The sequence below is a fragment of the Heptranchias perlo genome, chromosome 21 (genome assembly GCF_035084215.1).
Source record: "Heptranchias perlo isolate sHepPer1 chromosome 21, sHepPer1.hap1, whole genome shotgun sequence".
Lineage (NCBI taxonomy): Eukaryota > Metazoa > Chordata > Chondrichthyes > Hexanchiformes > Hexanchidae > Heptranchias > Heptranchias perlo.
In genome coordinates this window covers 30,820,841-30,841,509 of record NC_090345.1, presented here as the reverse complement: position 1 = coordinate 30,841,509, position 20,669 = coordinate 30,820,841, and the positions used below count along the sequence as shown (strand labels likewise).

Here is a 20,669-nt window from a genome sequence, read left to right as displayed (position 1 = left end):
CTTAAAGCTGGCTAATCGAAAAGCAAATGTAATAATGATCCTCTAATACTTCTTAGCCAGCTAATAAGTCAATGAACTGGAATAAATGATGAAAAGTTTGTGAATTCAGCTGTGGTGTGTTTAACACTTTTGAGAAATGGCTCAATGACAAATTTATAAAGTCCGTTTCATTGACCATGCTATGGAGGTCCTTGCCAATTGTATAATAGAGAAATGGGATTTGAAAGTAGGCGTAGTAGCCCACAAGCATTCTCAGGAGGTAAATTGCATGGAAAATACAACCGATAACCTGAAGTCAGGACCAACTGCTGTGAAGAGCTGGAAGGAGATCAAGAAGAAGATTTGCAACTTGAAAAAGCCCCAAGGCATGAAAAGAATGTTCCTTGTAAGGTAGCAGCACAGAAGAGATATGAAGAACTGGTAGCTGTTACAGATATGTGCAAAAATACTGCTCACACATGCTAAAAAGGATGTATCAAGGAAGGTAGTCCAAGTGAAAATAACAAACAAATTACACTATGGGAGGATAGTTTAGCATGAAACTCGGAAATGTAGTAAACAGTGAGGAGGATAGTAACAGACTTCAGGAGGACATAGGCAGACTGGTGAAATGGGCAGACACATGGCAGACAAATAACTTTCAAAAAGGAATTGGATGAATACTTGAGGTTAAAACATTTGCAGGTCTATAGGGAAAGAGCAGGGGAGTAGGACCAATTGGATAGCTCTTTCAAGGAGCCAGCACAGGCATGATGGGCTGACTGGCCTCCTCCTGTGCTGTATCATTCTATGATTCCAGAGGAAGCATGTGCTACTTGCACAAATGAAATTGTCATCATTTCGTTGCAGATATGTGACACCACTGACTAGGCAGAATTTTAACAGTGAAAAACGGGTAGGTTGGGGGCTGGGGGAGAATTAAAATTGCAACAATTTCAGACCCACCCCCAATCCGCCCATTTCTGGTTTTCACGGGGGCGGGACGAGAGGCGGGCAACCAACCTGCTCCCAGGAGGTGGGTTGGTCACTAAAAACTTTCAAGGAGGCCGTGGGCCTCCATTTTGAAAGGTTTTGTGATTTCAACCCCTGGGGGCCGGGATTCCTGGGCCTTCTCCTTCACTCCACATGAGAGGAGGCGAGAAGGCCCGAAACTGTAGGTAAGTGCCTTTCTGGCACAGCTTGTGGGCCCGGAGGAGCAGGAGTGCTTCCCCCAGGCCCAACAAGCCTACCAATAGCGAACCCCCAACAGTCGAGGACCCCCCCCCCCCCCCCCAACTATCGTCGATCCCCCAAACGATCTCTGATCCTGACCCCCAACGATCGCGGAACACCACAATGACTCCCATTCCTTCCCTCTATGATTGACTCCTCCAATGACTGACTCCCCTTGACCCCATGCCCACTGGTGCCACCATGCTCACCCATGCTCATCGGTGCCCCCTTGCCCACTCGTGCCCACCCATGCGCACCATGCCCCCCCCCCCCATCCATACAATCAAAGTCTTGTCTGAAGACATACCTTTTCACGTCCTCTTCCTTGCTTTGCTCCCGTCTGACTGAGGTCAGCCTGTCAATCAGGTCGGCCTGTCGGACAGCAAACCGACAGAAAAAAATAAAAGAGGTCCTTACGCAAAATTGTAAGGATGTCTGGGAAACCCGTACTTCCGGGCCAAAATCCTGGCCGTGGTCTTCGACTTCTGTGTTGCATCAAGTCCCTGAACCATTGCACCAGTTGTTATTTAGCCAGGGGAAAATGAACTGCACAGATGTCTTGTTGCCAAAATAAAGTTAGGTTAGACAAACATTAGTATATCAAACATTTTGTTTGTTAATTCGGCCTGTCCAGGTGTTTCTGTTGTTGTTTTCCATGTATCAACACTGGTTGATTAACCTCTAGGAAATGTTATACTACAGTGTCCTTTTCTGGACAATTAATAAATTGGAAGAAACGCAACACTGCTACTCCAGAAACGGACGCTATGCTTTCTAGGATGGGGTGTCCAAACTACAGTCCAGAGGTTTGGCAATCTAGCCCTCAAAGTCCAGGCAACTCAATCCTATTTGTTTCTTATTTGCTGGCTTGTCTTTTTCTGAATTTTCTGGGCCAGGAGGTTTGGAAAGGGCTGTTCTTAGTATGGTTGCCTAGCTGGTGCATAAATCCTAAATCAGAAAACCAAAATTGGTTAATATCAGCAACTTGAGATATATGCAGATGAATGGGGGACCATTCATTTAAATATTCTGGGGCCAACAATACAGCTCCCGTACGACACCACTGGCGTGATCCAGGAGCTGCATGCGCCTGTCAGCTGAGCTCACTGAACAACACATGGTCGGCTTATTTGTCATATGTGCTCTAGATCCATTGTTTGTGTTGTGCCAGGGCTGGATTGCCAGGCATTGGCATTTGGCATTCCCTTCTGTACTGGCCGATTGTTCAACATTGGGCGAGGGACACTGGATGGAGAGGTGGAAAATGGCAGGAGTGCTAGGGGTATACTGGGCAGTGGTACTAGGGTTCGTTTTTATATATAATGTGATCTCCCTCAGCACACATTTCAAATGGGCTCTGCGTCGCTGCAGCATTGCTCATGCTCTCCAACCACATTGTGGGGTGCCGGCTTATTTTAAATGACAGTAGGGGGCTTAATGAGCCCAGCGGTCAGCCTCCTTTGCACTCACCATCTGCAATGGGGCACGTTGTAGTTTTTCGGCCTTTGAGCACAATTTTCCAGAGAGTGGGGGCCTGATGTACTTCAGCCCATCATCGGTGTATCAGTCTTCTGTGCCCTTTGAGACTCCGTGCGAAGCAAGACAATAAGAAAGCTTGGACACTGCTGACTGCCAATAGAGATAAAATAAAACAAACAGAAACAAGAGCATTATCGTACAACAGAGAGCATTAGCTTATCAGGGACCAAGGCACAAGTTGAAACTTTACACTCAGCACAGAGTTTGGCCACAGTTCACCCTCATGAGGGGAAGAGGCAATTCAGGGCATTTTCAAGAGTTAAGGGCACCCAGATATAGACATGTTTGCCTGTCGAGATAATTGTTAGTTCCTTTATTTCTGCTCAAGGCAAGAAGCCACTTCTGCTTGGAGTTCCACAATCTACAAGGCACAAGTCAGGAGTGTGATGGAATACTCTCCACTTGCCTGGATGAGTGCAGCTCCAACAACACTCAAGAAGCTCGACACCATCCAGGACAAAGCAGCCCGCTTGATTGGCACCCCATCCACCACCCTAAACATTCACTGCCTTCACCACCGGCGCGCAGTAGCTGCAGTGTGTACCAACCACAGGATGCACTGCAGCAACTCGCCAAGGCTTCTTCGACAGCACCTCCCAAACCCGCGACCTCTACCACCTAGAAGGACAAGAGCAGCAGGTACATGGGAACAACACCACCTGCACGTTCCCCTCCAAGTCACACACCATACCAACTTGGAAATATATTGCCGTTTCTTCATCGTTGCTGGGTCAAAATCCTGGAACTTCCTTCCGAACAGCAATGTGGGAGAACCTTCACCACACGGACTGCAGCAGTTCAAGAAGGCGGCTCACCACCACCTTCTCAAGGGCAATTAGGGATGGGCAGTAAATGCCAGCCTCGCCAGCGACACCCACATCCCATGAACGAATTATAAAAAAGTCTCACTTTTTCCTGAACAGGAAGTTTTTTATGTGCATTTCCTCCATTTTCCCCAGTCCCATTAATACTTCAGAAGAGCAGAGAAAGTGAAGGATATATTTGTTGCCCGTTATTGGCCTTGCAAGCTACACTTCTCAGATTCACAGCAGTCAGCAGAGGCAAGATCCCACTGCTTTACTGGAGGAATCTCCTCTCATGGTTAGAAGGTTAAATGCATCTGTAACCAGAAACATGCCAGTTTATTGTCTGATTATTAAAAGATGAAGACAGTTAGATTAGGGTCTCTCATCTCTGTTGTTAAGTATCTTGATTAGTTCCCCCTCGGCGTCCACAAATGGAAGGTATAACGTAAAATGGAGAAGTTTGAGCAGGGCTATTGTACTGAGTCTGTTAGTACAATTTCATGTCATGTTCCATATATCCTGGATTTTCTCCAGGATCTGTTGGATGATGATTTAAAGCTTGGTTTAATTTCAGTAGTTCGTGACACATTGTGTTTCTCCATCGAGTTCCAAGTGACAGCATGTGCAAGGTTGCCACACACTGTCTACATTTAACTGTACCACATAACAAGGCCTTTGGCAGATCGGTTCTGACAACTGATGTTGTAACTCCTACTAGGGAGGCCTACTCCCTCCTAAAATTGTACAACTCTGATGTGCTGCTATGGTGTGTGCAAGTTATGGGATGAAAAAGGAGAAAAGATTTCCTATCTGTTAGGGTTGTCTTCATTCTTTGAATGATATGCATCCTCTGCACACCATGGTGCCATCCATCCAATCCCACAGTCCCTGTAGGAGTATAGTTTTGCAGAGAAGACATTAATTATCAATGGTTAGTTAGTTTCAGTTTAGCTTCAGGTCAAAATGAACTGGACGCTTGGTCTCTCCTATTAGACATAAAGGGATTTGTATGATGCAAGAGGAGGGGAACACACTCATATGATATAGTATTTTCATGTGTGTGCTCAGTATTTTCATGTGTGTGTTCAGAACTTATCAGGTAGGTAATGATATCTAACCTCCCTTTCCTCTCAAGTCCTTGATCGTGGTGTTGTCTCCCAAATCAGTCTTTCCCGCAGCTCCATGTTTGAATCCCTCCAATCAGGTTTCCGCCCCTGCCAGAGTACTGAAACGGCCCTGATCACAGTCACAAATGACATGCTATATGATTGTGATAATGGTAAATTATCCCTCCTCATCCTCTCGACCTGTCTGCAGCCTTTAACAAGATCACAGCATCCTCCTCCATTCTGCTGGGTGGGACTGTGCTCACCTAGTTCCATTCTTATCTATCCAGTCATAGCCAGAGAATCACCTGCAATTGCTTCTCTTCCTGCTCCCACATCGTTACCTCTGGAGTCCCCTAAGGATCTAACCTTGGCCCCTTCCTATTTCTTATCTATATGCTGCCCCCCGGCGACATCATCCGAAAACACGACGTCAGGTTCCACATGTACGCTGAAGACACCCAGCTCTACCTCACCACCACTTCCCTCGACCCCTCCACTGTCTCTGATTTGTCGCACTGCTTGTCCAATATCCAGTACTGGATGAGCAAAGATTTCCTCCACCTAAATATTGGGAAGACCGGAGCCATTGTCTTCGGTCCTTGCCACAAACTCCGTTCCCTAGTCACCGACTGCATCCATCTCCCTGGCCACTGTCTGAGGCTGAACCAGACTGTTCGATACCTTGGCGTCCTATTTGACCCTGAGGTGAGCTTCCGACCACATATCCGCTCCATCACCAAGACCGCCTTCTTCCGCCTTCGGAACATCGCCTGTCTCCACCCCTGCCTCAGCTCATCGGCTGCTGAAACCCTCATTCATGCCTTTGTTACCTCTAGACTTGACTATTCCAATGCTCTCCTGGCACCCTCCACAAACTTGAGCTCATCCAAAACTGCTGCCTGTATCCTAACTCACACCAAGTCTCGTTCACCCGTCACCCCTGTGCTCGCTGACCTACATTGGTTCCTGGTTCGGGACCACCTCGATTTTAAAAGTCTCATCCTTATTTTCAGATCCCTCCATGGTCTCTCCCCTCCCTATCTCTGTAATCTCCTCCAGCTCTACAACCCTCCGCGATCTCTGCACTCCTCCAATTCTTGCCTCTTGCGCATCCCCGATTTTAATCGCTGAACCATTGGCGGCGTGTCTTCAGCCGCCTAGGCCCTAAGCTCTGAAATTCCCTCCCTGAACCTCTCTGCCTGTCTACCTTTCCCTCCTCCTTGAAGACAATCCTTAAAACCTACCTCGTCCTAATACCTCCTTATGTGGCTCGGTGTCAAATTTTGTTTAAAAATCGCTCCTGGGACATTTACTTCATTAAAGGCGCTATAAAAATGCAAGTTGTTGTTGTTGTGATCTATCCTTACGTAGGCAACAATGGTGAAGAGAATGCATTCCAGGAAGGAATCCCCGTAGGCCAGATCACTATGCCATAATCTGCCCTGCTTTTATTTTAAAGGCAAAACATGCACATAATAGGAAGGCATGGAGTGGAACAGGCGAGTAACTTTTAATTGAAGACAGAATTGTGCAATTAATAGGGAGGGAGATTGTTGGAAGATTTTGAACCTAAGGAGATTGAACCAAACCAGCCAGTATCCACTATATTAATTATATCCAAGGCCACTACTCTATCGTGACGGAATAAATCAAATTATGTTTTAATTACAAATGATTTTAGGATTTTTAGTCTGTTGTTGGGGATTGTACTCTACGATTCTGTCCAATTTCCTGTGAAAAGGGAAGACTGGTGATCTTGCCTATAACATGCAAAGGGACGACTATTTACTGAATAAGTCCAATTCTATTTTTGTCCTTTGGGATTATGGAATTTATTTTGAGAATTGAATCTTGTAGTTCCATCCATTTTTCCATGAAAAACAAAAACAAGTGGCCTTGATCATATAGTCTGTGAATCCCATCCTGTTGCAGCAGTGTGTCAAAATGTTGAATAACTCACCTATTTGCAACGCAATATTCAAATGGATAAGTGTGCTTATGTGCTTAAAAGGGGTGAATGCTTGATGCAATGCTCCCAGCAAAGAGCGGAATCATCATTATATCGTCTGTCTGCTCTCTACAGCCTTGGAGGAACATTCACTAGTCCAATAACCATCACTACACACAGTTTCATTAAGCAGCAACACAGTGACAGAAATATATTGATGTGGATGAGGAAGCACAAGGTGATGCACAGAGCACTGGCGAGGTAGGAGTAGCAGAGGTGGGGGTGACGAAGGGCCAGTGTAAGCAGAGCAGAGGCCTGGTTTGCTGAATATTCGTGAGTTACCTCGCGATACATTTCTTAACAGGCCTGCTTTCCCAGAGGATATAACAACACATAAAGGGTGTTGAGCACTCAATTGCCTCCTCATTCATGGCAGTGTAAGATGGTCTGGCTAGGTTATATAGACTGTTATCTGCACAGCAGCCTGCTAATTGTACAGAGAGCAGCACCAATTGGGAGCCGCAGTGGCAATTTCATGAATGCAGGCTATAGACATTGTGGCAGGAGTAAGTGAATGCTGCTATGATTGCCTTGGGTTCCAAAACTCCAATAAACAGTTAAAGTTACCTTAAATTTTCTTTGGGAGGAAGGGCTTCAGAGACCTTGTGCGTGTCCAACATTTCACAAGCTCCAGCTGAGTTCTTTCATGTAGAAGCACAGGAATAGTCAGTTGCTGCTCACTTTAGCTGCAGTTCTATGCCATCACATAACACTGCACAAGTGGCTGTAAGTACAGCTTCCAGAAAGGAGTTTCCAGTGACCAGCAAAGGAGATCCCTGGCACTGATGCAAGTATATCAGGGTTAGTTGCACATACAAGTCACAGGACTTCTGAATCTCACTGGATGAGCAAGCACCTAGCATTGCTACTCTCCTGTCAGGTGAGCACTTAGGAGTGGGACACATGCTCAAGGCTTACATGAGTCACAATAGGTAACCAAAAAAGTACAAATTGAACACGCACATTACACACACTGAAATACTGCATTCACTGAATAAAATTATTTCACTTGTAATATATTTTGTTGTTCGTCATTGTTTTGTCGTGCAGAAAAGAAAGTGTCAGTCATTCAAAAGTAAAGCAAACTGAACATACATAGTTCTGGGCAAAAACCAAACAGGTAAAGCAACTTGGAACTCAGTGAATGTAAATATGTCCAGTAGAGCGTATTAATGGCAAGTTTCACAGTACACTGAAACAGTGGAGGGATGAGACTCTTCTGCAGCAGTCTCCATGGTGGCTATGGCTGGTCGGCTGCATATGGTTCCTGTGGGCCATCATCCTCCCGGACTTCCATGGCTTGCTACTACTCCTTGGCCAAGTCCATGGTGAGCTCTCCGCACAGTAATGTTGTGCAGTGTGAACCACACTCTTACAATTTTGCCAACTATCTCTGAGGCATTTTTTAAAGTCTCCCTGACTGTTTATGGATCTGAATCATTGTTTTAGAACCACAAATCTCAGCTGATTGAGTGTCATGTGTCATATGCCTCGCCGTATCTAGTCTCTGCTTCAGTACTGGGTTTTGCAAAGATGTTATCAGCCATGGTTAATACCTCGTAGTCCATATTTTTGAAGAGCCAACCATCGTCCTTCCTTCAAAAAACTATATCACATTTGATTATCTCAGAATGAAAGTATTATGGGTAATCCCTGGGAATAGTTATTTGACCTGCATTACTTTCTGGTGGGGGTCGCATACCATTTGCATGTTGACGGAATAATAGGCCTTCTTATTTAGCTATGTCCTAGGATTACTGATAGGAACACAAATGGGGAGCGTGCACACAGTCAATGTCCCCTTTACCTTAGGGTTGCAACCAATTTGGTAAAATTTTAACTGCCTCTGCTTCTATTGGTTAATGCTGAAGTGTGTGGGTGCTGTCATGCAACATATCTGACTTCTGTGATATCATAGAGTCATAGAGTCATACAGCACGGATAGAGGCCCTTCGGCCCATCGTGTCCGCGCCGGCCATCAGCCCTGTCTACTCTAATCCCATATTCCAGCATTTGGTCCGTAGCCTTGTATGCTATGGCATTTCAAGTGCTCATCCAAATGCTTCTTGAATGTTGTGAGGGTTCCTGCCTCCACAACCCTTTCAGGCAGTGAGTTCCAGACTCCAACCACCCTCTGGGTGAAAAAGTTCTTTCTTAAATCCCCTCTAAACCTCCCGCCTTTTACCTTGAATCTATGTCCCCTTGTTATAGAACCCTCAACGAAGGGAAAAAGCTCCTTAGTATCCATCCTATCTGTGCCCCTCATAATTTTGTACACCTCAATCATGTCCCCCCTCAGCCTCCTCTGCTCCAAGGAAAACAAACCCAATCTTCCCAGTCTCTCTTCATAGCTGAAGCGCTCCAGCCCTGGTAACATCCTGGTGAATCTCCTCTGCACCCTCTCCAAAGCGATCACATCCTTCCTGTAGTGTGGCGACCAGAACTGCACACAGTACTCCAGCTGTGCCTGTAAAGTCCGTATGGCTTTAAGGATAAGGACAGTGGCGTATTGAACTGCAGACAGTTGAATGTCTCTGCATGGATTAGGAGGCATATTTCAGCCCCAACCGCTATCTTTTCCTCTGTCATGTAGTCAGTAGCTGGCTCTTTTGTGGTACATTTGCTGCCTGGAGTAGTTTGTTCTGGATGTGCTGTGACTCTGGTCTTTTGTACTCCTGAGCCACCCTCATTTCCACTAAAACATACCTCACAGTAGCAGCTTCTGGTGCTTTGTGCCAGAAAATTCCTTTTAGCTGACGACCACATGGTCTGACCTAGTTTTCAATACTTTTTTTGTTTTTGCTTCCCCTCTCTTGGCAAAATTCTTCATCGATTTCTCATGATTGACTTTTAACAAGGTCTTTATCGTGAAGAATTTTGTTTGTGCTAATTTCTGTGAACGTGTTTTAGGGTGGGAGCAAGACTCAGAATATTGGTACAAATAAGTACATTTTACTAGTCTTGTCCCATCTCCTGATTATACAATTCTACTTTGTTGTCAAAATTAGTACAGAATGAAAGATGACCGTAAATTATTCATATCTATTTTGAGGAGGCACAATAAAAAAATTAAAAGGCTGTACATTTTGTATTCAAATTTTCTATCATCTAGAATTTCAAGCAACATCTTATAAGTACTGAAGTTTAAATAGTGTCACATTAATTAAGCATTTTAATTAAGCACTTACAGTCACCATGATGTAACTCTGAGGCAGTAATATGTATCCACAGTTAAACACCAAGACAGCTGTGACTGCGAGATTTGGCCAGAATCCAGGAGTATTGTGTAACTGTGTACAATATTCATCCAGTGCTCTTATTCTGAATTTCTGTGCACTGATCACTCATTAGCTGCAAACTATAAATACTACAGGCTGACAGCTTGCTGCGATATAAGTAATCAAAATTAATGTGAAAGTGGAAAATAATAGTTATAGCAGCATCTCAATCAGCCAGAGCCTAATGGGCTCCTAATCAATTTGTTATGAATTCAAAGGCCATCAATCTCTAATTATTCTTCTCGCATTCCCCAATCATATTACTGCAATGTTCTTGCCTTTACAGGATGCTGATTATTAAAATGAGGCCTTCTGTTGAAAACTGATCCTGCCTGTCTAACACAGAATGCTACAACCTCTTTCTTAACCTGGCAGTGAATATTGTAGTTTGAGTGGTTAGAATGTGGAACTCGCTACCACAAGGAGTACTTGAGGCGAATAGCATAGATGCAGTTGAGGGGAAGCTAGATAAGTACATGAGGAAGAAAGGAATAGAAGGATATGCTGATATGGTTCGATGAGGAGGGGTGGGAGGAGGCTCGTGTGGAGCATAAAAACTGGCATAGACCAGTTGGGCCAAATGGCCTGTTTCTGTGCTGTAATTTCTATGTAATGTAATTCTATATAAAGTTTATTTTTTAACAAATTGCTGTTTTTATCTTCCATTTTATTCATGTGCTTTATTTTCTGCTTTGTATTGTGTCTTTTCTCAGGAGGACAATGCATTTGGGCAAGATAATATTGTGATGCATGAAAGCCATATTGTCCTGTCCAGCATCAGCCAAAGACCACCTATAGGATGTGTAAACCACTGGTTCAAAATTCATTCGTGTCATAGTGACTCCTGTTTATTAAACATTATTTCAATGAAGATTTAAAGCATGGGACATGAAAATGTTATAAGCTAAACAAATTTATTGTAGATTTAAAGGGCAGGAATTATCCATGGGAAAATATTTTCAATGCAGGGTAATTCACTGTCTGTAGTCTTAAAACATTTCCTCTCTGTTGAGAGCCCATTGACAGCTGATATTTCAGGCTGTGTACAGGCCTGAAGCACACTGAAATGACATCAGTCACAGACTCAATCACCAAGTACCTGTTTTGAAACAGTGGGGAAGCAACATCCTTTTCATTTCCAGGACTGTTAATTGTCTATCCAGAGCCAGCAGGGGTACATACGTGCAGTAGCATTATAAGTTATTTCTAACATTGGCATGCAGGACTCAGAACCTCGACTGAAACTGTTTCATCAGAATTGTCAGAACTGATTTTTTTTTTGATGAAGCCTTTTAAATGCATATTCCTTTACCGAGGTGACTCATTTTCTTCTTTTTCTCCCTTCCAGGTGTGCATTGTACAAAAGCGAGACACAGAGAAAATGTATGCTATGAAGTACATGAATAAACAACAATGCATCGAGAGAGATGAGGTTCGAAATGTGTTCAGAGAATTGGAGATCCTGCAGGAAATTGAACATATTTTCTTAGTAAACCTCTGGTGACTATTTCATGTTTCATTAAATATGCATCGTGATATTATAATCTTTGTTTAATGTTAATGCTTTTATTTCTGAATTAGACACAGCCCTAAGTTGTGAAATGCTATTTTTATACCATGCCTGGTGATCTGCGAAGAAGGAATTTGCAAGGTAACCACTGTTCAGACTTTCGGGTCAGTCAACCCAACTGACGCCGGCCCATCGAGCTCAAGCCCTGGTCCAAACTTTTAAATTCCATTAGAATAACTAACAAAGGTGAAATCTGGCATCGCTTGCAGATTTCTTTTTCAGTTTTAGAGTTGACATTTTTTATTGAACAAAATTTTATTCAATACATCATAAAGCCCAAAACCAAACTAACTAGACCAGCAAAGTTTGTGTGGGTTTGATCTGGTGTCATCTCCAACCCCACTTCCAGCCAAGGGTTGATTTGCAGTTTGATTTTCCGTTGGAGGTAGCTCTATGATATCAAGTAAAATCCTCTCTCCAAATCCTTTGGGGACACAGACATCACTGCCACTTTAAAAGAAAATTTACACACCACTTCAATGATTTTGGTAAAAGCCAATACCTTGGTTGTAAGGTTGACTCAGATGGTTGGAAGTATAAGCCTTAAGGTTCTCTGTATAAGTAGCAAGGTGTAGTAATTTCAACATAATCCATAGCCAGGAGTGTCTTCAGAGATTTAGAAAACAAAGGATGGAATAGTTTGTGATACGATAACTGAAGCAATTTCTGTTCTGGATGAATACCTTTTCTAACTGTTCTTTTGTAGGCTGTATTGATCCAAAAAAACCATCAGCTGCTAAGCATTATTGATTTATTTGTGATGGTTTATATTTCTACCAGCACTATTCTTACTGAATTACTGTAAACCTCCCTCTATAACAATGTAAATGTGGTTTCATCACTTCCCACACAAGCATGTCACACTGTTTCCCTTCAAGCATTTCCATCTACATCTTGGTACTTGTCCAATGTTCAGTTTCCATTTCTGACATTCTATCTCCTGGCTTGTCTCTGCCTAAAGAATTTATCAGAAATGTTTCTATCAGAAACGAGGCAAAAAAAAATGTAGATAACTGAGTCAAAATGAAGTATAATTTGTAAAGTAAAAGTCTTTCACTGCTAAATAAACCATTCAGACTACCAAAGTCAGGAGTCCTTTGAGACTGCGGGTTGTGAGCTTTGCTATCACTTGGTGGTTCTATCCTTAATAAACTTCCACTTCTCATAATTGATTCTATATTTATAACAATTGCCAGAAAAAACGTCACTATTAATTCATATAAACAGAGACACACGTGAATCAGCAGGAAGTGGGAGTTTAATGGGAGCGCTATTACAAAGTGAGAAAAATTAATCTTTGATTATTCTTAGTATGTAGGTGAAATGATAACATTAATTAACACTGGCAACAACAACAACTAATGCATTTATATAGCACCTTTAACGTTGTAAAATGTCCTAAGGAGTGTAATCAGACAAACATTGACATCGAGCCAAAGAAGGAGATATTAGGACGTGTCACTAAAAGCTTGGTCAAAAAGGAAGGTTTCAAGAAGCATCTTAAAGGAGGAGAGTGAGGTGGAGAGGTTTTGGGAGGGAACTTCAGAGCATAGGGCCTAAACGACTGAAGGCACAGCTGGCAATGGTGAGGCAAAGAGACCGGGGGTGCACAAGAGGCCAGAGTTGGAAGTACGCCGAGTTCTGGAGGATTGTAGGTCTAGAAGAGGTTGCAGAGATAGGGAGGGACGAGGACATGGAGGGATTTGAACACGACGATGAGAATTGTAAAATCGAGGCATTGGTCGACAGGGTACAAGATAGATCAGCGAGCAAAGAGGTGATGGTTGAATGGGACTTGGTGCGGGTTAGGACACGGGCAGCAGAGTTTTGAATGAGCTCAAGTTTATGGAGGACAGAAGGTGGGAGGCTAGCCAGGAGAGCTTTTGAATAGTCAAGTCTGGAGGTAACAAAAACATGGATGAGGGTTTCAGCAACAGATAAGCTGAGGCAGGGGCAGAGACAGGGGGCTAGAAATTGGGCCGTCTCGCGGCCGTTGTTTCGGCACTACATGGCCTACCGAAGTGCCAAGATAGCATCTTGGCTGCGCACGCACGTTTCCAGCGTGACGTGCGCCGCATGCCATCTTGGTATAGGTATTAGCGCATGTGCAAATACCGAACCTCAGCAGCATGTAAAGTAGGGAGAAAATGCGTACAATCAGTGTGCAACGCTGATTTAAAGTGATAAGGTCCAAAATGGTGCCTAATGCTCAACTCAACACACAGTCTTAACCACGCACATCTGAACATGTCTTAGTGTGCCTGGAGGACCCCCCACCAGCACTATTTAAAGGAACCATGCAGGTGTTGCAGGTTAGTTGCTGGATTATTGCTTCTGGATGCTGGTGGAATAGGAAGTGTTTTTTGAAGCTCCCTATACTTACTGAGAGTTGCTACAGTACATTTAAGAGTGGTTTGGCAGGTACTGACTTACGGTTTGGAAAGTTGCAACCGTGGTTGAACAACATTCCTGGCAACCATGGGTGGTCTGCTAGGGCTCCCACTGGGCATTGAGCACTACTGGAAGCATGAAGAGAGGCCATGCACAACAGGTCAAGCTGTGAGGAGAGGGAGGAGGAGGCGCAGGGCACTGAGCAGGAGGCCTTATCCAATGAGGGTCTTCTGGGACCAATTCTCTTATCTCAAAATGAGCGAGAAACATTGTATCGGACGGCTGAGGTTCACCAAGTAGGCTGTGATGGAGATCTATCAACTGGTGCGCCCACAACTGCAGCCTCAGAGCTGGGCGAGGACAGCATTGCCTGTGGCTGTGAAGGTCACCGTGGCGCTGAACTTCTATGGCTCAGGATCATTTTAGGACTCTGCTCGTTCATCACCTTCCCTCTTGACAGAGACAAGCAGAACAAGCAAACACGGGGGTTCGTTCGCATTGCTGGTTTCCCCATGGTGCAGGGAGCCATTGACTGCACACATATTGCCCTGCATGCCCCGCACATCAACTCGTCCGTCTTTTGTCAGCCGAAAGGGCTTGCATTCCCTGAACTTGTGGTTGGTGTGCGAATCATGGAGGTCGATGCCCGCTACCCTCGGAGCAGTCACAACACCTTCTTTATGCGGCAGTCCAACGTGCCAGCTATCTTTCACCCGGCTCGGCAAGTCAAAGGCTGGCTACTGGGCAACAAGGGCTAGCCACGAACTCCGTGGCTTAGGACTCCAGTCAGGGACCCATGCACACGTGCAGAGCAGGCCTACAATGAGAGCCATGCTGCCACACGCAACCTCATGGAACACACCATAGGCCTCCTGAAACAATGTTTCCACCGCCTGGACCGTTCTGGAGGAGTCCTACAGTAGGAACAGGAGTAGGCCATTCAGCCCCTTGTGCCTGCTCCGCCATTTGATACGATCTTGGCTAATCTGTGATCTAGCTCCATATACCTGCCTTTGGCCCATATCTCTTAATACCTTTGGTTGCCAAAAAGCTATTTATCTCAGATTTAAATTTAGCAATTGAGCTAGTATCAATTGCCGTTTGCGGAAGAGAGTTCCAAACTTCTACCACCCTTTGTACTCCCCTGAGCGGGTGGGAAGATTCGTGGTGGTATGCTGCATGCTGCACAACCTCGCCATCATGAGGGACCAGCTGAGCCAGAGGTGGGGGAGGAGGAGGAAGAGGCTGAGGAGGAGGGGGGGAAGGAACCGGAGAAGGAAGTAGGGGAAGGCGCAAGGGTGCAATTGGGAACACACGCTTTGTCTGCAAGGGCTCTGGATGCTTGCTTGATCTGTGCCTGCTATCAATAATGTGAACTACATCCCTGAACTCACCGACAGTCCTACATTCCCCACCTGTCCACTATCACATGACCATCAAATCGCCCTCCATCTGATTACACATTGGTTTCCCCCTCAGCTCATTGCACAAATAAAAACCACCAGCAAATGCAAATTCAAAGCCACATTTATCAATGAACAAATCAAATTATGGAAACAGAACAGAACTATTCACCCTTAAGCATTAACTTAGTGCCTGTTGTTCGTGTACCTTTACATATCCTAGTGCTCCAACGACGTGCATCCCCAGTGGCTGGAGCATGGGTAGTGGAAGGTTGCAGGCCTTCAATTGAGGGGAGTGCATATGGCCTTGATGGACTACCTTGAGCAGCTCTGGGCCGGGAGAGCCCAGTTTCAGACTGCACCATCTCGGCCTGGGCTGCAGCAGTCTGGCCTGGCTGGCTGACAGGCAACAGCAAGGGCACTGGGGGAGTGGCAGGGGTGAGAGCAGGAATGCTGTCATCCTGAGAGAGATCAGCAGGTCCGACAGCTATGGCACCACTGCCACTTTCCCGGGGCGGCGCCTCAGCAATCCTGGTGATCAGCTGGAGAACGGATTGCTGGAGTGTGTTGACGCCCTGGAAGCCCCCGTTCCACAGTGGTCCCCAGAGCCATGATAACAGCAGTATGAGCTTCCATTGCAGCAAACTGAGCTGCAACCATAGCTTGCAGACCTTTGATCACGTCCGTTTGTGCTGCAATGGAAGCCACGACATCGGCCATCAGGCACTGCATCATGGTGGGCTCCACAGGTGTGCTGATAGAGGTGACCACCCATTCCATGTTGGAAAGGATGGGCTCCAAGCTGTGCGCAAAGCCCTGTGCCAAGTTGGAGCTGGACTCCTCCATGCCCCTTGTCATTGTGCGCAGGCTTTCTGGCAGGCTTTCCAGTGCCCCAAGCATTTGTTGGTGTACGCCCATCAGCCGTCTTTTGTAGCCTGGCCCACCGAAGTCCTCATCTGACCCCTCTCCAGCAGAACTAGTGAGCGACCCCACCCTCCGCGAGCTGGCACCTGTGGTATCCATTCCTCCTGCCCCGGCTCCCACGCACTTGTGCCTGGTGTCTTACCGCGTGCAGATCCCTCCTCTATCCTAGCCTTTGAAGGACGCACAGTGTCAGTCTCTGAGCTGCTGGATGAGTATGTCAGATCAAGTGATGGTGTGGCTTCAATGTACCTCTCCTCCTCCTCCTCGGACGCTGCCGCCATGTGTTCTTGGGTATCTGCAATAACAGTCGGAAACAGGTTGAGTTGTGGAGTGGGGAGAGGAGCAAGTAGGGCATGCTTGCCGACAGCATCTGCAGCATATGAGTCAGAAAAGATTATGGGAGGAGGGAAATGTGGGAAAGGAGAGGGAGCATTAGATATGCAGAGATCCCCTTCATCCGGGGGCAGAACGGCTTGTGTTCATGGCTGCAGTGACGGCCCGGCCAATGATCCGAAGCACAGTCTCCTCCAAGGGGGTGAGGACGTGTAGGAGTGCCTGCCCTCCCTCAGGTCTCTCCTGCTGCCTGCTGTTATGCACCACCTTCTCCTGCAAGACAGAGGGCAGTGTGTCAGTGAGTATCCTGCAGGGTGTCTGGGTGATGTGCCAGTCATGATCGAATAGCTGCCAGCATGTGCGAACTGTGAGTGGTGGTTGTGTGGCCTGCAAGTGTGGTACTATGTGCGGGTGAGATGCAGCGTGCCGAGTGCAGCATTGCGGATGGGCAGTGTTTGTTGGTGGGTGGGTGACGGGGGGATGTGATGCGTGGATTCATTGGTGCAGTTGGTAGGATGTGTCACTTGACACTTGCATTCATTCACCTTGACAATTCATGTCAAATCGTTAAACTTCTTTCGGCGCTGCACCCACGTGCATGGTGCAATGCTCCTGGGCCACAGCCTCCCAATGCCTGCGGAGCTGGAGTCTGAAGGGTCTCCTGCCACCCTGCTGGTATATGTTGGCCCTCCTTTCATCCACCCCTCCACCAGGGCCTCCAGTGCATCATCGGAGATGCGTGGGGCCCTCTTGCACCGGTCCTGCCATCCTTCTGGCCATCTTTCCCTCCTCCCAGTGATCTGTGCACGTCCCAGTTAAAATATCCACCTGCACCTTTAAGAGGTGCGGGCTGCCGATGACATGCGTTGAACACGCCCCATTTCGGGATTCCTCACTCTCCACTACTGAGAGGCTGCACAGAGCTATCATGCTAATTAGCAATGAAATTCACCTGCTGCCTGCACAGGGGCCATCAGGCGCAGGTTAATAGCGGATCGCGCCACACACGCCCGATAACAGGCCTTGTTCAATTTCCCCCCCCCCCCCAGGCAGTCTTACGGAGGTGGAAGTAGGCGGTCTTAGTGATGGAGAGGATAGGGGGTCAAATAAGCTGCTGAGGTTGCGAGCAGTCTGGTTCAGCCTCAGACAGTTGGTTGTGCACTGCATAAGATTGAACTTTTCTTGATACAAGCTGTGAAAGCAACACTGTAAGACAGCAACAAAAAAAAAAGAAAATATTACAGTTGCTTGTGCAGTTTGCTCTTTTCCATTTTCCACTACTCTCCTGAAAGTACTGCATCTTACTGGTATACAGTTTAACATTAACAACCAGCAGCTCTTCTTCCAACTGACTATTTCTAGACAGTGCCAGCAGGCAGGGGGACATGTGAGCCAAGTCCAGTACTATTTATATCCAAAAACCTAGGACCTGCTAACCCATATGGTGTAGTGCTGTACCATGTGGTGCCTTTACCCACCAGGCCATTGAGAGATCTGCTTATTCAACTTATCAATTGCAACATAATCACTACAAAACAGAAACCAAAATTATAATGAATTACCTTTTTGAGTTTGTCAGTTTGAATAATCACAAAGCAATTTAAAATTGCAAATGATGACTCTGAAGGTATGTCAATATATTTTTTACACAATCTAGAAATATTTTGACAAAGAGATACACATCAAGATATTTGAAAGTGACAGATATGTTTGAATTAAAATCTAAAAATTGTAGCTAAAGTAAATTTGCATCATTATACACAGTTGACTAGATCAATTTGAGTAATTCAATTGATCTTGAGAGTTAAATTCTTACAATTATCAGTTCACTGATATTAGGTCATTTTCAGGCAATTAAAGGAAAGTTACAGCAGTCTATTTTAATGTAACAATAAAACACAAAATGGAAGAAATTATCCAGACATTAGATTATAAATCCTTAAGAACATGTGGAAGGCGACATATAAATTTCTGTAATTAGAGCCAGGACTTTCAGGAGTGAAGTTAGGAAACACTTCTACACGTAAAGGGTGGTAGAAGTTTGGAACTGTCTTCTGCAAACGGAAGTTGATGCTAGCTCAATTGTTAATTTTAAATCTGAGAATGATAGTTTTTTGTTAACCGAAGGTATTAAGGGATATGGAGCTAAAGCAGGTATATGGAGTTAGGTCACAGATCACCCATGATCTCATTGAATGGCGGAACAGGCTCGAGGGGCTAAATGGCCTATTCCTGTTCCTGTGTGATAACTGTAACCATTTGTGACATTACACTGGAAATGTTGTCAATAGAAATGGGAAACATATGCATTTAGAAATGAATCAATATGGTTATTGACACTTTAATTCAGAAGAGTACATAACATACTGGAGACAGATTTATTTTGATCCCAAGAAAAATAGATGAATTGAAGGGCCCAAGCAATGGTTAGAACAGAAGCAAATGTTTAAAAACTGCTATTAATGAATGGAAATTAATTGTTGCTTCTATGATTAATTTGAGCACACCATTCACCAATTCCATCATGTGGAAGCCTATATCCAAGAATGCAATTGCTTGGCAAATTAATTGTAGAATTTGGCATTGTTTAACTTTATTTTGATTTAGTGTCTTGACATAAAAAAGAATAATGGTTCTAATCCTGCACAGAAAAATCTTATATTTCAGACTATCCAGTTCACTCATTCTGAATGAGAACCTGTCCTGTTTTCAATGGGCAGTTTAGTTTTAAGGTGGGCTGAGCAGTAATGAATATGTTTTAAAAGCAGAGAGAAAAAGTCTTAATTTTTCAGAGGCTGAGGAAAGTGGGAATAGGAGTTTTAAAAAATTGCTCTGTGCATCTGCAGAGTATAAATATTTACTGTTTTCAATTGTACTGCTTCCAATCAACATATTCACATATTTTGGGGACCTCAAGATCCAAGACCTGTAGCGGTACCTGTAACGGAATGACTGAGGGGCAGAGATAACATTGTTTGAAAACTGACTCAGAAAATGTGTGGATACACAAGCAGTCTGTAGATCAGGAGGTGTGGGTAAGTCAGCACTGACACAGTTTGTTTTGGGAATTTAATCACTGGATAGCTGAGCCATAGGAAGGTTGGAGATTTGATCCCAGGTCTGAGTTAGCTGAACTCAGCCAGGCAGTGATAGAGGCGTTGCCATTGGCTTCAGCACCTCTAGGTTATCCAGTGTCCAAAATGCCCCTGTGAATAACTTGCAGACTCTCACGGTCACGGTTCACGTATGAGAATAATGACTTCTGTAAGGTACTGGAGCGTGACCTGTGCCTGTGGAACTGTAACCCAGCAAATAGCGTCAGGAGAGGAGGGAGAAAATTGGTACAGCAAAAATGAAAGTCCTTTTTATGTAGAATCACATTTTCACAATACAGTTGTATTCTAATTAAAATGGTTTGTGCAATTCATTCTGGAAAAATTAACCTTATGGGAAACTGTCATGAGTTTAATATTACTGCACTTCAGGTTTTGGGGTTCCAAAATATGCGCTGCTTATGGCTCTGACCTTTGATCAGGATTATTAGAAAGCAGTATAGAAAGTTCCTGGTCGAAATGAGAAAAAGAAAATATATAAATTGCAAGGTCTCCCTGAATGCCTCATCAAATTTATCCCGCAAGTAGCTGAGCCTCACAGATCAGGAAGATAGCAAGTTCAGTCCCTGTTCTGTGCTAAGTTTGCTGATCTCACATGGCGTGACAATAGGAGTACTTTAATTGGCCTCAGCACTCTTGAATTAGGGAGGGGAAAATTGGCCAGGATTCTTACTCCTGATCACTGTCAGACATTCCGGGAGGGGCACATGTGGATGTCAAGGGAGGACAGGATCTGGCTCAGTTGTGATGCCTGCTACAGTCAAAAAGCCTGCGAACACTCACTGTCAAGGCTCACACTTGAATATTGACCACTTGGGAAAGGTGCTGGAAGAACCATAACTCGGCAAATTGTTGACTTCAGGAGAGGTAAGAAGGGGAGGAAATTGGCAAGAAAATTAAAAATAAATTGAAAGATTTGCAGGAAACTACTCATGAGCGTGAAGTCTTGCCTCTGTCTAGAACCTGCTCCCTGGTAAATATTC

The 20,669-nt window shown here is 44.9% G+C and overlaps 1 protein-coding gene across 4 annotated transcripts in view; it reads left to right on the top strand.

Annotated features, from left to right (window-relative positions):
* LOC137340313 (serine/threonine-protein kinase 32C) overlaps positions 1–20,669 on the top strand; it is a 285,602-nt gene that overhangs the window by 189,207 nt on the left and 75,726 nt on the right. For all 4 annotated transcript variants that reach the window (XM_068002737.1, XM_068002735.1, XM_068002736.1 and 1 more), the window contains exon 3: positions 11,301–11,452. In XM_068002737.1, coding sequence (XP_067858838.1) covers positions 11,301–11,452 — 152 coding nt within the window. The remainder of the gene's footprint in view (positions 1–11,300; positions 11,453–20,669) is intronic.